At 29.1% G+C, this 20980-nt stretch overlaps 1 protein-coding gene across 2 annotated transcripts in view; it reads left to right on the top strand.

Moving 5' to 3' along the window:
* LOC100575654 (neuropeptide Y receptor type 2-like) overlaps nucleotides 1-20980 on the top strand; it is a 78446-nt gene that overhangs the window by 46890 nt on the left and 10576 nt on the right. For both annotated transcript variants that reach the window (XM_003242064.4, XM_029488803.1), the window contains one exon: nucleotides 13537-13877. In XM_003242064.4, coding sequence (XP_003242112.1) covers nucleotides 13537-13877 — 341 coding nt within the window. The remainder of the gene's footprint in view (nucleotides 1-13536; nucleotides 13878-20980) is intronic.

The raw sequence follows: 20980 nt of genomic DNA on the forward strand, positions 1-20980 counted from the left end.
GTACATTCCTATATTGCAGATTATTTATTTATTTATTCATTAATTTATTTATTTATTATATATTAATATATAAACGGGTTGAATCCAATTCAAAACATGATAAAACAAATTACAAATGACACTGAAACACATTCAATGCATCAAACATTCACAATTTAAAAAAAAATATATATATATTTACAATCTATACATACAATAAGTACATTCGATAATAGAATGAGAAGCACGTCATAAATAAATAAAATACAATTATATAAAACTATGCAAATAATATTAATTAAAAAAATGTCAAACAGCATAATACTAATATGCTATATATATAATACTGTTATTAAAATAATTAAAATTATACCATTTTAATAATTCATAAGCAAACATATTTCTGGCCTCAATATTTTGGCGCCCCTAAAATACTGGCGTTGGGGCAGTTGTACCCAGGGCCCCCCAAATGCAGCCCTGGTTGTTGTCAACATTCATAAATACAACCATACTAATGATCGAGAGTTTGATGAAGACTCCTTGGAAATGGAAAACTTTCAGTGTCATAGAAATACATTAAGTATTTAAGTGTTTACCCAAATCTACATGACATAGCTTAAAACTATCAAAATAAAATAATACTTTTATTTTTTATTTGAAATTGAGTACTTAATAAAAAAATTTGTATCAAATGTATGAATTAATATTTTTGTTTATTCTATTTGTATACAAATTAATTGTGTTTGTTACTTTAAATAATTGCCACAGATGTTTTTTATTTATTGTAATAAGTAAAAACAACGCAAAATAAATAAGTTAAAATGTAAAATAATTGTATAATGTTATATATTATATTTTCTTTCATTTTTATACACGTAACTACTCAGTGGCGTAGCCAGAATTATGAAATGGGGGGGGGGGGGGTGTTTTAAGTATAGATTAAAACCAAGTTTTTACAGTTTTCGTATATAAATAAATTTACTATTTAGGGTTCAGGACCTGACTTGCTGCACTAAAAATTACCGAAATATGCAGTTAAAATTCTCAAAATATGCTTAAATATATGTACTATATAGCAACATTTTTATATTATTTTTGAAAAATCATAAAACATACCTATTGCAATTATTATTAAATCAGCACTTGAGATACCTCACGAAACACTGTTATATTTACGTCGGATAATACATTAAACGCGTGCCTACCTACGAATCCTGTACTTTAATTCGATAAGTTTTTATTTGCACAACTATTATGGGAAAACAATTTAACATCAGATATAATTATTTGATATATTATTTTATTACCTAAGATCATATTATAGTATCCTTGTATTTTGGGTTTGATGAAAACAATGATCAGTTACAAATTGCAACAACAAGAACTCACTTTTATTTTGTATAATACCGTATTATACCAGTATTATACCGTATACCGACTGTGATAATCGGAGGCCCGGATCATAAATACAAACAGGGGCCCGGGGTGCTACTTGGTGTATAGCACCCTGGGCCAGTCCGCCCCTCGTTACTGATAGACAAAAGACATAATAATAATAATATGCATCTATTCTATCTAAAAATATCTTTACTATATACACTATATACAGTATATACACAGAATGTATGAACGGTAAAATGTAATGTGTTAACTATAAAAATTTGTTTTTATTAAGTATGTTTTTGATACTGTAATGAATCTGTAATGAAAAACTGAAAACACTAGAAACGTTTTTTTTAACGATTGGCCTGGAGGTGGGAAAAAATTGGCCTCTTTAATTGTTTGCACACCTTAAAAAAAAACTGAAAGGGCGAGCATCCAGAGTTGTGTGTTCAATGATCATTACCATGGTGGTTGTGGGGGGGGGGGGAATAACACCGAATGTCTCAAAACACAAACTCGGCCTACGGTTCCGACGAGCGCAGTTGTTGGTCACATTCTGTGCAGTTAGCAGAGTTGGAAGCGTATTCTAATTGAAAATACTTACGTTTTGGTGCGATTGAAATAGTTTGTCGTTGCGCGGTACAGACACCGCGGGGACGACGTCACGCGTCTATGGCCGTAAGTGATATTTTTCCGTCTTCCAGTTGAAACAATAATATTATAATGTCAGCAACTGCACATGCTCATGCTGAATTCATATCTTGGAAATCGTATCAACGTCACATTTAAATTCATAATAAAAAATATTAATATCCAGCGAATTGTAAATACTTTTTCACTTTTAATTTATAATATTATGTAAATCTCTGTATGAATATCGTTCAAAAAATATCTCCATTATGCATTCGAGTACCTATTGAAATATACATTTTTGAACAATAACATAGTGATAATGGTTAGAATAGTAAACATAAATGTAAATATTTAAAACAATTATTTCGTTTCGGTACCGAACATAATATTTATTATTTAAGTAGGTAATTAATTATTTATCAACATCCAATTCGTTGTACTAAAATCATTTAAATCAAAATATAATAATTTATGAGTTGATCGACTAGAAATTTTAATTTTTTATTATATATATTTTTTATTTTGTCCAAACCCGCATTTATGATGGTATTTAATTTTACAATTGTTTCAGGAATAATTAAATTACCACAAATTGTTATAATATATCACATTTAACAGTATATTCATAGAAAAAAAAATTATTAAGCTTATTGTAAAAAATTGTTTTATTAATATAACTATTTCAATTTTTTATACCGAACAATTATAATAATGTTAACACTATATAATACTATTTATGTATGCACTCTAAATAAATAAATATTAAAATATATAACACCAGCTATTAATGATGAACAAGCTATGGAAGTAGACAAAAAAACGATGATTCGTCATAATATAAATTAATTTATATTCCAATATAATGTATTAACTTATAAATATTCGTCAAAATTAATATCCAACACATCACGCGGGAGTGAACATTTTAGAAAATGTATGCTCGTAGTGTAATTTGTCGAAAATTGGTAGGCACCGAAATACTCGTGTATAATATAACATTATCTTTATACATTTTGTTTTATGTTTATTTGACATGTTTAATCTGACATGTGATACCCGAGTTCGACATAGTCGTATAGATAAAAACCGGCGCAAGAGGGTGTCCGCTTTCGTAGATATTGCTTGAGACCCCAAAAGTTAGGATGAACAATAAACTAGGTCACGTAAGTGATTGTAATTTATTGACTTTGGTATTCCAAGGGGCTTAAAATCATTTTTCGAGGGCATAAGGAAAATTGCCGTTCGTAATTAATAAGACGTACTCGGTATAGCCGTACGTCGAATAGATATAATATCGTAGTTAATAATGATGGTTATAATAGTGCACTAGAATAAGTTTATACATTTTATTTAGCTTTTCTATTGAAATGCTGTATGCATAGCGAATATTTATAGCATTTGACATTTATAATATTTTACTCGCTTGTTGTTAAAACTTAAAACGCATAAATTTTAATGATCACGATTCGTTTTAGTTTGTTAATAATAAGTAAAATGGAAACTATTAGATAATTTATGGTAAATATTATTACTATTACCATCGAGAGCGACAAATGTAAAATTTTTTTCTCTCGTTAATAAGTTAAAATTAATTCATGGATCGATGATTAACAGCGAGTTTCATTGAAGGATACAACACTATGCATAACTTGAGATCCAATATTATATAATAATTGTGGTGGACTGATAACAAATATTTTGTTAATTTTGATAAGACTTATAGGTCTATTATATTATTATCCAATACACGGATTTGTTATCAATGCGTTAAAAATGGCATTTAAAAATTAGATTTATACTTTTATAGTAACCGTAGTTAAAAATCAAAAGTATATAATATTTAATTTACAATGAATTATTTACTTTGCACTAAATTTGGCCTAATGTATCTATATACATTTTTTAAACAATTTTAAACAACTCTATTTTAATTAAATTAATCAAGTAATTATTTTATATTTTTATTCGTTATTTTATTTAATGTTCTTACTTGATATGTTGATCCAATATGTATTGTACATAAACGTGAATGTGTATTTATTTATTCATTCCATACATTGACTTGGAGAAAATTCGTTATTTACTGTTATTAGAGTATTAGGAGAAAATGTACAAGAATACGTCAAGATATTTTCCATTGGAATTTTGTAATTTTCAACTGCAAAAGGGTATGCATTTCAAAATAAAATAGGAAATAGAGTGAAATACTTGGAAGTGATTTACTTTATAAAAGTAAACTCTTATATACAAATGTCACAAAAGAAAATGTATGGGTATTAAATATAAAATGTTTGCTCATTTCTTATACCTATACAATTAAACAAATATAAAATTGAAAGATACTCATACCATTCTAAACTATTAAATGATAAATTCGAAAACGTCAAATATTAATAAATAATGCATAACACTCATCTAATAATCGGTTGGGAACACTTGTCCAGTGTCCTACACCTTTATAATAGGCCGCTGTTCTATGCCTCTTCGTTAGTCACACCAGCTATTATCATGTCAATCTTTAGTATTTTCTCAAGTAAAAAAAAAATATATTTTTTATTCTATCCATTTATTAGTTTTAGATTTATAATTTGTATAGAATTTATATTTTTAGTATTTTAATATTTACGATATTTGACATTTTATTCCGAAGTTACTTCTACCTAGTACTAAACTACTAAAATATATTACCATGTTTAATTAACTTCATTCATTGTTAATTAATAAAATAATTATCCATTGTTTTTTTCTTTATGAGCTCTAGTTATTAAAAAAAAAACGTAATACACATTCAGTATAAAAGTTATGTATAGATAACTCGGCTATACTCAACATTTAATTTTTAAATTATGTATTATATATTTAAATTATGATTTTATTATTATATAACATTGGATTAGGCATATGCCAGTCGAGTAACTTATTATAATAATATAGGCAAGTTCGTGTTCATAATTTTTATTATTATTATTATTCCAAAATTTCACTACAATTTTATTGTTTTAAATCAATGTAATAAAATGTTATAATTTAAAAAAACATTTTGTGTTGGAATAAATGAGGAAACTTTTGTAGAAATGCATGTGACTTTTAATTACATTTTATTGTAACATTTTAATGTACGAGAATGTGTTGATGGAATATGGGATTATGAGTCCAAGTGAAATTTGTAATAATTCATTGTTCTAAATTGAAGTACAAAATACAAATTGTTGACCTACTTCAATGAACTGTTTTCCTAAATGGCTGAATATATAAAAAAAAAATAAGTTAAATTTATATATTTTTTTAATTGTATTGAGTAACACAAATATAATTAAAAACCGGAACTGTTTCCCAAAATAAATTAGTTTAGTAATCATGGTCTCTTTCAAATTACGTTCATCGTTTGGATATTAAAACATTTTTCTCTTAAAATATTATATTCGGTTTAAAATTGTTAAGTTGTGGATTTTTTTTAATTCATGAAAATTAAAATTAAACTTTAACTGCCTGTATTTATTTATACACAATTATGATATTATATTAAGTTTTTTCAATATCAGTGAACTTTTTTTTGGTGAAATTTTACGTCACCAATAAGATACTAAACAGCTAATTATATTTTAAGATGGCGCATTAGATAGGCAATTTCGCTACTTATATGTATGCATTGCATTGATATAACCGCTGTCTATTAAAATTATTATTATTATTATTATTATTTTTATTAGGTTTATCAACTATTACAAATTTAACTGACTTTATTTTGTTGTATATTATACAATGCATCGATAACTTGTGAAACGAAATAAATTGTTTACTCGTAGATCAATTTGTCGATTTTTGTTGTAATTATGTTGTAAGTTGGCTTTTCTATATTATAATATTATAACTTCTCATATAACAATTATTATTATTATACTATGATTAATGGCTTAGGAAATTAACTATGAACACTCACTTTTGACGGACTTAGTTTATTGTTGTAAATAAAGTTTGAATAAATGTATAAATGTGCATAATAATGATACCGGTTACACCATATAGAAATTGTAAATGATATTCTAAAAAAAACAATTAGTATTTTAATGAATGAAATGGGGATTACAGCATTTATAATATTGTATATCTAAATTAAAATTGTTTTTTTTATATTATTTTCTTAGATTATATTATAATAGTGTATTACTTGGGTAACGTCAAAAGTATAATGTAATTTATGAACACGGTAAAAATCAAGATAAATAAGTGTTTACGTTGTTTTATTTCCAATAATTTTTTCAAACCATTAGTTAGAAATTTGATTTTTGAAAAATATTACTGAATTTAATGAATACAATTTTTAATTATTTTTTGTACTTTACCTACAAAATATATATATTTACTATTTTTACTTAAAAAAAAAATATAATTTAATGTTATGTGTATCTAAGATTTTTTTTGTTTTTAACTCATAATGTTCGATGAGACACACCGATAACCTAGTGACTGTGTCTTGCTTTTATAATTGACGGGTAACACGGTATTACTTAAAAACTAAAAATTTTAAAAAACTAATGCAATTAATATGGATAACAATGGTGAACACATTCGTAAATCAAAATAATACTTAAAAATGTCAAGTAAAGAGGTAAGGTGACATTTTGATCCTAGTATCATAATATCAGATGTATAGGTTTTTAGATTTAATTCAAATCAACTTATTCATTTTAATTGATGTTGATTTATTTAGATTTATTTATATTTATTTAAATCATTTCATAACTATTGTCACATTCAAATATATTTTTGCATAGTCTGTGTTTTTAAATTCGGTACTAAATATATAATACGTAAATATATTTTATAATTAAGCTGATTGTAAAGATTAAAATAATAATATATAACGTATACTTTATAATATTTTAGGTAAGTAGTGAGATAAAAAATATTTTTATCATTTTTATATTTGTTAACAAAAACAATAAATTAAGCTGATTGTCTGTTCTTCGTTAAAAAAAAATAAACTCAAAACAGGCAACATTCCTTTGTAAAATTCAGTACAGACTGCAAATATGGTGATTACTTAATAATGTTTTTAAAGTTGGTCGATTAGCATAATTACTTATTTCAATTAAACCAACTGAATACTCATCAGTCATCACGATGGAAGGCAATATTTTATATATTATATACTCAAAGTGAAACAAGGTACCAATACACGCATAGGCATAATGCGTATTTATGAATACCTAGTATTATAATGAATATCTATGGTATACGTTAATTTCTTTAATACAGAAATTAATTTAAATAATTAACGATTATTAATATAATTGTATAGTGTATGTCCATGATGTACAATCATTAATCATATTATCGTACAATAATATTATACGATATATTAATAATAATTACTATTCTTACATAGTATTTATTATTTAAATAGCAATATATTTTAATTTAGAATATTCACCGTTTATTATAGCTATCAAGTATATTTGTATGACTTGTACACCTATTTTATGATTTTAATTTGATCATGCTACATAGAAATTTGTTTATTTAAACATACGAATGTCGCGGTCGTTTGAAATTGTCCACATATGTTAAACAAGAACCATATTTTCTATGTTTTTACGCAGATCACGTACGTTTTATTTTAATAATAAATGTCCGGGCTTACAATAGGAGTCGTCGGTAACCAATATTATAATTTTATTATTCAGAATACAAGACGTTATATATTATGGACAGAATCTAAGACATACCTAACTAATGGGCGTGGGACGACAAATATTGTATGGTCTTATGAAAATATATAGTGCAACAATGTCGTTTATATCCACGCGCACACACTTGATATTTATTTATCATTTCAGCTTTGTAAGAAAATCAACGAAATAATAATATTAAAAATACGTGATATTTTTAGAACATATTATATGATATGTGAGGTTCTGGCACAATTATTATGCACAAAATTAATTAATTCACATTAAACACCGGAGGCTTTCATAAAACTTTTACGTTTGGAATTTCGGTTACTTTGATCACCCTGTCTCGACTTTATAAATTAACACTATTTAAATATAATAATCCTGGATTTCGAAATGTATGAAAATGAACTCTAAGAGAATGCCAGATAAAACGTTGTATTTCTCCACGTCTCTATTGTGATTATAACAGCCAACTATCGCCCAACACAAAATATTATCTGATAAATTGTATACACCAATATTATAATAAACATAAAATGTATGTTTAAATGACGTGTTATGTTTTCACATACAATTAACTAATCACAAAAATGTGTTAATATTAAGCCTAACGTAAGTTGAAGATTAATTGTTTAATTCAATTATTTTTTAACATTTTATCGAGAGAATAATATTTTCCTGTCGCTTATTATAATATACATATTATATGCTATAATATTCATGGTTATATTTTAAGATCACGAACATAATAAGATATCAGTCGTAAACACTTACATTCACTTACGTTTTATTTTATGAGAAACTAATAGGTAAGTTACAATGGATTAATCTGAATATTGCACCACCACTGAATATAAACGGCTTTGTACATCACCTCCCACACGTGTTATTATACAAGCAATTATTAATTAGCGCATCGCAACTGTACAATTAATTCTGTTAATAACGATCCTATTTATAGTAATTATGTGATTGTGTATTGTATAAGCGAATGGAAGTGGCAATACAATATACATATATATAATATATATTATATATCTGGTGTGTGTGTGTGTGTGTGTGTGTGTGTGTGTAACAAAGGAATACAACCAGGAAATTCTATTTGCTTTACACTTTGATGTGGTTCTTCTGTCTGATAATTTGCGATATCATGTATTTACAGTTTAAAAACCAATTACTCGTGTTTATTTTCGGATGTGCAAAATGGCACACATAAAATAAACTATGACATATATTTTGTTAACATATTCTTTGTAGTGGTTTTCATTTAAGCTATGACGAGCTACATGGGTTATACCCGAGTTAATTGTCGAGTTAATTCTGGCAACAACCAATTCCACGGTAAACCAGCTACTCACCCTAACCCGGTAGACACAAACGTTTATATATAAAACAATACGTTTATAATACCATAAACGAAATTATACAAATTTATTTTTTTTCAAAATCATAATAATATGTTTAAAGGTATTTTTAAACACTGTTCGAACAAATAATATTGTTATATTGTTAGGTTGACTTTTATAGATCCAAATGATTTATTTCATGAACATACTTAAGCCAGTCCACATAACACGCATCCTCCATATTTGTTGTTTTTATTTTAAAAACCAAAATGATACTATGTAGTTTACTGTTTCTTGGTATGACGTAAAGCTTGAAAATATACAGTTTTCGAAATACATTACAATATTGTTTCACTGGGTAGACTCTCCTCTTATTATGCAAAAAGTTGGAAAAATGTAACAAGAAAAAATGGTTACGCAAACTAAAAGAGTGCTGAAAGGGAGCGTAACGGTGTAAACTAAGAACAACTGTGATGAGGTTAATGCTCTCAAAAAAAGTTTCACTCCCACCTTAATGAAACATTCCGGTTAGTTTTCTTCCGTGCAAGGAGCATTCATGCTTATGTAACATTATTATGCTTTGGTTACAAGCAGAATTGGAAATAGCTAAAGCGTGTATGAATATATTTTAAACATTTAATAAACAACGAGAAAATATGTGTCTGAAATGAAGTTTTAATCAAGAAACAGTGATTTATAAAAATATATAGAATATTTATTATTGCAGTTTACAGTTATAAATATATATAACATCATATGGAATACCGTAAACCGCATATCAACATTGAAAATGGGTGAATAAGTACCTTAAATTAAGAACCAAGTAACAATATTATTTCAACTTATAACTACCATCAACGAAAAAATTAAATTCAGATAGATGTTCGTTACTGCAATGTAAAATTCTACTAGTGGGACCATGGAAAACAAAATTGTTTGGTGCAATATAAAATAGCCAATAGGGAATATTATGTCTCGTATTGACTGGAAGGATTTTAAGGCCAATAAGACTCCAGAGTTAACTGTTCCTTCAATAACTCATGTAAAAATAACCAATCAATGTAATCACGCCTTTTATCCAGCGGGGATATTCTACACTATTTCTCGACTCCGGCAATAAGTAGTCCACACAAGTGTAATATAAAGGCAATCATTCTAATGGAATTATATAGCTTATAATTATTATTGATTTAATCTGTAAGTGGTGTAATAACATATTTTTTTGTCAAACAAGAAATATTTTATTTTACGATCAATAAAACATATAAAACAAAATAAAAAACTAAGTAAAATTGTATAAAAATATTTTTGTTATTTATAAGCAACAATGGAGGTAGCAATAATGGTTTCAATTTCAAACCATATTAAAGACAACTAATGTGTGACTATAATTTGAATGCATACGACATATGTTTTATACAGAGATGGGCATTAACTTGTTAATAAGTTAAAGTTAAGTTAAAAAGTTAAATTTTTTTTAACTTTTAACTTAACTAGTTAGATTTTTTGTTTTTAAGTTATTAACTTATTCAGTTAAATTTTGTATTGTCTTAACTTAACTTTTTAAAGTTAATTATTATTACTGTACAGTTAAGTTAATTACATTTTTTTTTTATCATGTGTAGAACCAAGAGACAAAACTTATTCATTCAATTTTGGTAATTTATTTTTCTAATAATATAATATCATCAATTCATAATAATCAAATTATATTATAATCTATATATTCTATATATTCTATATATTCTATATTATTTAATGATCTACTCGGTATTGAATCTTCCGATTTTTGTTTTATCCAACTCTCCAATTCCTAAAAACAGGTTTAAAACTAAATATCATAGTATCTTTAAATGGAAATCATTATATCAAAAACATATACTGGTTTCTGGTAAATACGACAATAATTCCAATGGACAAAACAAAAAGTCGTCCGAGATATTTATAAATTATAATTTATATTACCGTATTCGTTGGGTATAAATACAAGCAAACATATGAGATTAGAAAATAACATTATCGAAATAAATATGGAAACAATTTTTGGTAGGTATTATACTATTATCATCATTCATTGATTTTATTTTAATAATAGACTATTATGGTACTAAATATAATAAGTCTAACTAGGATAGAAAACTTACAGTAAAATGTATACTACTACTAATAATTAATATCTTCTCTAGACTCTAACAAGTTTAGGATAATTTAAAGTTTATAAGTTAACCTATAACTTATAAGTTTCTAATAACAATGAAATATAATAATATATAAAAATATATATAAGTATTATGTTTGCACAGTGCTAAGCGTCTTGGTAAATGTCTGTCAATGTACAAATCAAAATACTAGGGCAATTGATAAATTATGAATATTATGAATTGAAAAAAAAATTTAACTGAGTTAAGTTAATTTTATTTTCCATCTTAACTTTTAACTTAACTAGATAAATTTTATTTTTTTGTTAACTTCTAACTTAACTGAAGGTAATTTAATTGAATTAACTTAACTTTCCACAGTTAATTATTTTCATTAACTTGCCCACCATTGGTTTTATATAAGTAATAGTAATAATAATAGTCTTTATAATATTATTATTAAAATATTTTTCGAAGAAAGTACTGCAGTTTACATGTAAACCATAAAACCCAGCTACGCAATAAATTTGTTTTAATAAAACTGTAGAGGACTTTAATAAAAATTAATGATAGCTTAAAGCATACGAAATGTCGTATGTTTACACTAATTAAAAACTATACTAAAACTGTGGTAGTGAAAGCTGGAAACTGATGAATACGAATGTGTTAGTGGTGAGTAAAATATTGAACAAGTTATTTCTAAACATTATATACTTGAACTTAAACATTAAATAATTTGGTATATATTATGTAATTCAGTTATTATAAAAGTTACTAATTAACGCTTACTTTTGAATTTTGATTATTTTCAGAACAATATTATTTTTCAAAATGTTAAATTCGATATTAAACTTGTTATTTACAAATTGAAGATTCGTGATAATAATGCACTGGTAAAATCACAAAAACATATAAATAAAAATATAAAATTATGAAACAATACACATAGATAACTGTGTAATCGCCATTGTATTACGTAACAATCCTAACAAGTAGGTATTACTAAAAAAAAAAAAAAAAAAAATTGGGATATTTCTCTATATATTATAGCAAGTGAATTAATATAATATGGTACAAAAAAACCCTCCCCCTCTGTTTACGATTTCATGGCACAAGAGTTTGATTAAAATATTGTCAGTCCCCCAAACGGTATTGATCGAAGTTATCGCTACTGTGCGCATTGTTGGAGCGTGTAATGACGTTTTTAATTACGATCGATAATAAAAAAAATACATATTATATAAACGCGAACGCGCAAAAGTGAAGTGCATGCTACCTATATTTTTGTACTCTTGTCAAAAAAAAAGAAAAGATAAAAGCCTGTTTCTGATTCGTCGCACTGTAAAGGCAAAAACAATACCAAACCATACAACCATGGATAAAACGTAAACGCTGACAGGCGCTGATGTTTTGGTCACTTAAAGAGAACGTTTCCAGGCCGAGAACGGACTTGCAGCCGATTGCGCTAGAAAAAGCTGTAAATTATTACAACACGAGGGGATGGGTCATAATTTAAATTGATTATGCAATACTTACATAAAAACGGGGATTTTTTTTTTTCGTTTTTGGACAAATCGACACAGACCTCGAGCACAAGTCTATCGTACAACACCTGTCGCTGGGCACAAGGTACATCACGTCGTCGTTACCACGAATCGTCAACATTTTACCGCGGACGATTATCTTAAATTTATCGTCGGTGTAGACCCGTACGTTTCCCAGATTTTTTAGTCTTCTTATTGAAATAAAATAATAAAAATAAAACGTCATATACTTTATTCAATGGAATACGAATCAAATGTATGGTTCACGAAAAAAAAACGGTTACCAAATCCAAACTGATAATGGACGTCGTCACAGGTTACAAGTAGCTCGTTTTCGTTTTGGCATTAGTGTGCACGCAGCTCGCGTGTGAATATAATATTAAGTTTTCCGTTTCTATTTTTGTCTATCCAGGTTAGGATAGGTTATGTAATCTCTGATATTGCGAGCTCTGCATGGGCACCACTGTCAGTGACGTAGATCTCGGAGAAGGAGGAGTGTTAGGTGTTTCAACACCCTTCCTCCGTCTTTGCCATTTGTATTATATATAATATAAAAATATCAGGTCAATACCATTGATTAGGTATTATATGCGTATACTATATTTATGTATACCCACAGTAAAGTCTATTGCGCCCCATTCCCACCACCACCACCACCACCACCACCACCACCACCACCACCGCTACCATCACCTATACTTTTATAAACCGAGAGTGCTACGCCACTAGCCTACAGGTGACACACGTATCTCTTCACGTTGTTTTTGCGTTGTACTTCAGCTGCATCTAATATGTAGCGAGAGATTATAAATTTGTTTTCCGTCTCATCCGGCAGGTACTTCACGATCGTCCGGAACCCCCGGGGCTCGGTGTTCCGGTGCAGCGTTGCCAAGACGCTGGTGCTCATCTGGATGGTGTCGTTCGCGGCCATGGTGCCACTGCTGTTGTACCAGAACGTCGAGGAGGTGCACGTCGGACCCATCCGGTTGTACGAGGCGTGTGTCGAGAAATGGCCGAACCGCATGGCCCAACAGACGTTCACCGTCGGACTGGCAGTCGCCCAGTTCGTGTTGCCATTTACTACCATATCGCTGATCCACCTGAAGATATCGTCCTACCTCACAGTGCACCTCAAACACCCCGCCCTCCCATCCAAAGAGATCAACTGTAGACGAGGTGAGTGAGCCACGACCTAACCCCGCGGGGGTATCCCAACTACGGCCCACGGACAAGTTTTTTACCGGCCCACTATAACTACTGCAGAGAATAATAATCCAAAACTCAACTATTCCCGTAATATGCTACACAATACTTAAATTCCTCATACCACTTCTCTAAAAAAAACCCGGCGGCGTGTCGTAAGAATCGTCTACAACTTGGAATAATAAATAATATGTGCATTGCATTTCAATAAAACCAAACATTTTAAATATCCATAGAATTATAATATATTATATTATAAAATACTCTTTTTAGATAGCCCTCTTAGTAAAACAGTTTGGAGACCTCTTGACCTAGTCTAACATCAGCGCAGTATATCATAAACCTCTTGTTAAAGCCATGTTAGACGATATTCAAAGGTGTGCAAAGCGTGTCTCCGTATAGCAAAGTCACAAACGTTATATCACAAACACCTGAAAGACATTTTCGAGTACTTTTTGTCCCATTCGAAACATAATTACTCACACGTTTAGAGTAAAAACTTAGGTGGCTTAACTTTGGAGTACACAGCTGCTAGTTGACGGAGGTGTATGCCGTATGATATTAATTTGTCTTTGGGTTTATTCGCACGAAAAAAAATTATGGTTTTGTAACAGTCTATGTGGACCAATCCCTGAATAATCGCCAGATCAGGTGAATTTGAATAACATATTTTATTTATTTTTTAACTTTTAAAAAATCTTTCGACAAAAAAAGTGACCCTCTACACATTATTATAGTCTATATCTCCTTGATAAAACATATTTTGAAATAAAACTACGCCATAGTAAAACACGTTGCATGTCATAACAAAACTGTATAAAATACATTACAATTAAGATAACGTACCCAAAATATACATGAAACAACAACAATGATTAGGTACCGTTGTCGTTTGTTATAATAATAGTAACGGTAATGTTTATTTCACAGAACTATAGTCATCTTCATTATTTTTAATGGCTTCATACTTGCATTAACTATTTAAACTACCGTTAACTATTATTTTATTTTAGAGTATATTTATAATCACCATGATTATCCAGAATATTTTATAAGTTTTAGACTCTTAGCGGAGCGAATGTATTGATTAGATAAAGTTTAACACAAACAATAATGCGGTTTTTTTTTCGTTGATCATACCTTTTAGAGCAGTAAATATTTTTTAATCTTCAACTTTAAGGCTGGTTTCTGGCAGCGGGGGTTTTATCGACTCCACCGTTTTAATATCAATTCCGCCGGCTATCGATTCCGCCGACTATCGATTCTGCCGGTTATCTATTTATATTGATTCCGCCGATTATCGATTCCGCCAGTTATTTATTTATGTTGATTCCGCCGACTGTTTATTAAACAATAACAAAAGTATCATATTATACAGAATTTTTTTTTTTAATTAACAGTAGGTGAGGGTACACTTAGTTTTCTATAATAGTATAAATTAAGTTTTATTTAAATAAAAATATTTTGAAAGACAATTCAAACATTGTCGTTCATAACGGATATGTATTAAAATCATAAAATAATATAACTTATATATTTAGTATATTATCTAGTTTTATAAAATTAAGTAAAATCGTCATATTTTTAAATAATTAATTAATAATAATAATAATTAAAATATGTAGGTATTGTACATGCCGCATGGTATGGTAAAAAAATAAAAATTAAAGTAATAAAAATATATAATATGGTCAATTTTTAAAATAATGATTTGATGCTAGTTTTATATAGGTGAATCTATCAATTTTTTTATTCACATAATCGTCAAAAATGTTTGCTATATATTAGCAAACATAAGCCTTTTAACAGTTCGGCGTAATCGATAACCGGCGGAATCAATATGTAAAAAAGTTCGGCGTAATCGATAACCGGCGGAATTAATATGTAAAAAAGTTCGGCGGAGTTGATACGCGGCGCAATCGATAGATTTTTTACAGGTAAAAAGGTAATTTCGGCGCAATTGATATACGCCCCTGGCAGCGAATTGAATTTAGTCGGTACTTTTAGGGTCAAACGGTTCTCTGAACTATTCAAAACAATCGGGAAAAACAAAAATAAAATAACAGGAAACGTACCACCATTTTTTGACAAAATCGATTACGTTTTTTTTGTTGTATTTAAAAAATTAATAGATCAATGATGCAATTCAGAATCTTTTTAGACTATTCATAGACATAATATAACAGATATTCTATACTATGGAATGTAATTTTTTTTGTAGCGATTTTAATTTATTTTATTTATGAAATAGTACCTAATTAAAATAATAGGTAACAATGAATAGGATTTGAAAATGTTTTCCATTACGTAAGGGAGACCGGGGCTTGTTGTCACACGGATCGACTGACACAAATCACTACAAAGTTAATAACTCTGAAACTAGATATTCATGTTCACTATATTATATACTGTATATTATACTATTATTATCGTTTTCAAAATGTTTACGTACAAAAATAAATTATAAACATCTTATTAAGTGACTAAGTTGGTGAGTCGGGAACAATGGCAAGGCCACTGGTTTTGTTATTTAACTTTTGTCATGTGTGTAAGCTAAATTCATAGGCCTAAATAATGCTGAAAAGCTTACTGAATAACCTCTAAGTTTTCATTTACTTATTCAAAATATGACCATAGCTGAGCCCACTTCGTATAGTTTTCAACAATAAAACGTCGGGAACAGATGTTTAATGGCAGCCACCGTCCGTAATAAAACAAACACAAAAATAATAGCAACGTTCTCAGTGCGGAATACTACCGTGTTTGGTCAAAATTCAAAACATATAAAGCTCTTTTACTCGACCTAGATACGGTCATTAATTTTTAAGACCGTACAACATGTACTGTGCACAGACCGAAACAAAATTTAGATTGTGTGACATTTATTCTAACCAATGGACCCGATCAAAAGTTTTCAACTGAAACCGAACTGCGAAATGTCGATTTTCTAACAAACGTAATAATAATAATAATAATGAAAAAAAGACGCAACAATACAAAAATATCTGTGATATATATTATTGATGGTTTTCGCGCTATTATCGGTATATTAAATATCGTTTCTGGGAACTAAATATAAGTTATTGCATTTTTATCTCTAAACAATTTGTTATATTGGCGTGTGTCATATGAAAATGACAATACCTACACAAAAAGAAACCGAATTTTTCCTCCTGCGTCGAAATTTATCGAGACTTCATGTTCTCTTGAATAATTTAAATAAAATATGAACTCAGAAAATATATTCCAGCCAATAAGATACAGAAATACAACTATTATTCAAGTCATTATATGCTGTCCAATGCTATTCTATTAGTTTTAACATACGAAACGTCAGTTAATGTTTATGTTCTGTTGAATATATTATATACCTCTGAAATTTATTAGCCGTCATAAGTCTCACTGGATGTATCATCTAGAAAATGATATTATTCAAATACATATTTATTTTATGATATCTTATTTTGGATTGAACAACATCCACCACTTACTTGATTTCATTACAAGAAAATACTAATCACATTGAATATTTTATTCTTCGGAAAAAATAGATTGATTAATTTGTTAAACCATTCAAAATTAATATTGATACATTATTATTTTAAAAAAAGAACAAGAATTGTCTTAGGGTCTGAGTGAAGCATGGACATATTGGTTTTACACGCGGTGTACGTTTCTTTTGTTTATATAATTTCAGAGTAGAAATAGTGCTCAAATAGTTCCATGTTGGGTAACATTTTGACTTGAATAGGTTTCACTGGGTGAGAAAGCAAAAACAATCGTTAGATTCCGACAATAATATGCAATTTAATGCAGCACGATTGATTTTATTAACAAAATACATTTTAATTATTTTGTAGTAATTCAGAAATCAAGAAACCTGAATATTTATAACTTTCACAGGTTTATTTATTGTAAAATTTGTATTTGTAGGTACAGAATTTCGGCGTGATGAAAATTATTACACAATAACTGTGAATAAATAATCCTACTGGAATACTGGTATACACAATGGCCGCATCTAAATAATGTTTAACCCAGTATAATAATTTATTTTATTTGTTCCATAACGAAAATAAAGTTTTTACATTTATTGCTTCTTCTTGCTGATACAAAAAATATTTAATGAGGATATGCTTAATATGTTCATGTGCGTGTGTGAGAGAGAAAGAGAGAGAGTGAACGAGTGTCGGGGGGAAGGGGGCGGGGAATAGACGTGTTTGTTGTTTTACATAATCCTCATCGTTTATAGGGGTCCACATTTGAATGTAGGGATTAGATTGAATACCCGGGTGTCATTTGTGGCCCCCGACGGCATTTGGGTCAGAAAGTCAGAAAAATATTCACTTTTTTTTTATTATAAATATACCATTTTAGGAAAAAAGGGTTCTCGACCTAAGCTTTTAGCATGCCATTTATATGCCGTAAAGCGCGTGTATGTGCGGTGGTTTATAAGCATTTAAACGTTATAAGCGTATCGGAAAGAAATGGAACGGATAATATTCATATTCCTCGCGGTGGTAGATGGTGGAACGCGTACAACTTGAAAAAAAAACGACGTCTCGTTTGCTGTATTATATTATGAAATGACCTCTGGCGATAAAAAAAAAAAAACCGAACGTGTCGATGGTCGAATGGGAGGGGGTGGGAAATGTTATATTGTGAAAACTGGATTACGTTTATAATCGAGACGGGGTGACGTGCACATTGGTGAATCCCATCACAGACGATTTCTTCCGGCAGTCGTGCGTTTGAAATGTGTGGACGTGCACTCGAAATGAACGGAGGTGAACTCGTCGATATAGAGGGTCTCTCGGTATTATAAGCCAGTGAGACGACGGCGAGACGATAAACATCCTTGGAGACTCGGCGACAAACTACACCGGATTAGCATGTATATCCTCGTATACCGGAGGTGACACTTTGAGTAATGCGATCGGTGCCCCCGCAAAAAAATGTAACGTATATTTATAGGCCCAGCGTCTTTTTAGTAGATATTTGATTTGTTCTCGTCTAAGACCTATCTCTCTCTCTCTCTCTATCTATGTATTATATATACTCCATTCCGGGCACGAAGGTAAACTTGGGCTCTTTCAAACCTATGTGTAGTTGACGTATAAGCTAAATAAGTTGTCGACGTTTTAGTATCTTTTCCTTAGTCAACCCTGTCTCTCTTATTATTTCTCTCTATCTCTCTCTCTCTCACTCACTCTCGGTCTCACCCTTTCTCCCATTCACGAAACCAAACTGTAAAATTTAAAATTGGTTTTCCCCGTACGACAATCACGGGTCAACGCATTGTTATCCATATATAGGTACGTCGCGCTGGTTGAATTAACGTCATTAAAATATCTATAACTTTATTATTACCGATATTATGGCGCTCGAAGGTCGCGTCGGAACCCTGTAGGTGTATAATAATAGAGACGCGTCGTGTTCACGTTTTTAATAGTATGCTGTATGCAATATACTCTGGCACACGAGATCCAACGAGAATCCGGCCGTATAATCATGTGCGCATCGATGGCGATATCGATTCATATTGTTTTCCGTCTAGTTGACTTTGGGAACGAACAATGTGCGTCGATGCATGCGCGCGTGTGTACCGGATTTAATAATAATATATGATATTGTCCGCGGACACCGACCGACAAAAGATAGGACGGTTAGACCCGAATATTTACCATACGCGTTGCCAAACACACGCGATCGATGGGTTAAACTGACGAAATCCCCATCAGCCGATAGATTTTCCCACCACGGGCCATCGACGTTTTGATAAAAGCTCTGCGAAGTTATAATAATTACGAAACTCGAGCGAGTTTTAAACCATGCACCTAACCACGACACTATACATTATATTAGGTATATAAATAAATATAATATAATATTATTGATTATATTAACCACTTGTGTTCAACGATTAACGTTTCAATTTTTTTTTACGTGACTTCTTTTGGATAAAATAATAATTTAAATTACAACTATGAACAATTTTTTTATTTTAATAAGAATTAAGAATTCAGAAAACGTTATTATAGTAAATTAGTTTAAATAACAAAGATTATGTTTAAAATTCAACTGTATAAACAAATAAATTATCACAAGAAACAATAGTACACGAAGTATCAAATGTCTGAGAGTAAAGTTTTAAAGAAACTAAATTTCTACGACTTCCGGTTGGCGTCAACAGTGTTGCACAGGCGAACTTTACACATGAATGCAGACGGAATTCGGCTACCCTATACTCGCACACGAATAATATTTTTTTTTTATACTTATAAAATAAATCATAAAATAATATTTATTTATTATAATGTATCGGGAATTCGATTTATTCAAAACAATTTTAATTTATTTCGAATTAATACTCTATTCACTAAGGTACAAACGTATAAGTAACGTTTGTAATATCTTAAACCTATGTAATATCTTAAATTAAATTTTATATCATACCATACTATATTATGTTATAATAATTTCGTAATTATTGATACGATAGTGTAAATATGCATAAGTGATAATAGTATTATAAGAATACAAACTATTGTGAAGATAAAAATATAAACCTAAATTATAGTTTTTTAGATGTTTTAAAGTACCTAACATCAAATGAAATATTATAAATACAATATTTTTACTAAGTAGAATCTTTTTATTATTAATTTGTTATTTGTATTTTATCTTAGTCGTCAATTTCACTGGTAATTGCTAATTAGCTATCATCGCACATACAATTATTTACAATCATAATGTTTTGTTTACTGGTTGTTATTATTTTTTTTTTTATATACAGAATGTTAAAACTTAACACTATATATTATCAACACTATTATTAGCAGTATTTCAGAATAATTTTCTATGGTATTATAACTTGAAAACATTTGCATAGTTCTGTCTGTTGCAAGAAGGTAAATACTTTTTTGATTTGTAAAGTTTTATTTGTTTATATTTTGTTTTCTATGAAATAAAATCTTGTTAAAAAGTTAAAACATAAATCTTTATTAATACATATAAATTCATAGAATTGTTATATTATTTTAGTTGTGAGACATTTTATTACGATTTATTTTAAG

Source organism: Acyrthosiphon pisum, chromosome A1 (genome assembly GCF_005508785.2).
Source record: "Acyrthosiphon pisum isolate AL4f chromosome A1, pea_aphid_22Mar2018_4r6ur, whole genome shotgun sequence".
NCBI lineage: Eukaryota > Metazoa > Arthropoda > Insecta > Hemiptera > Aphididae > Acyrthosiphon > Acyrthosiphon pisum.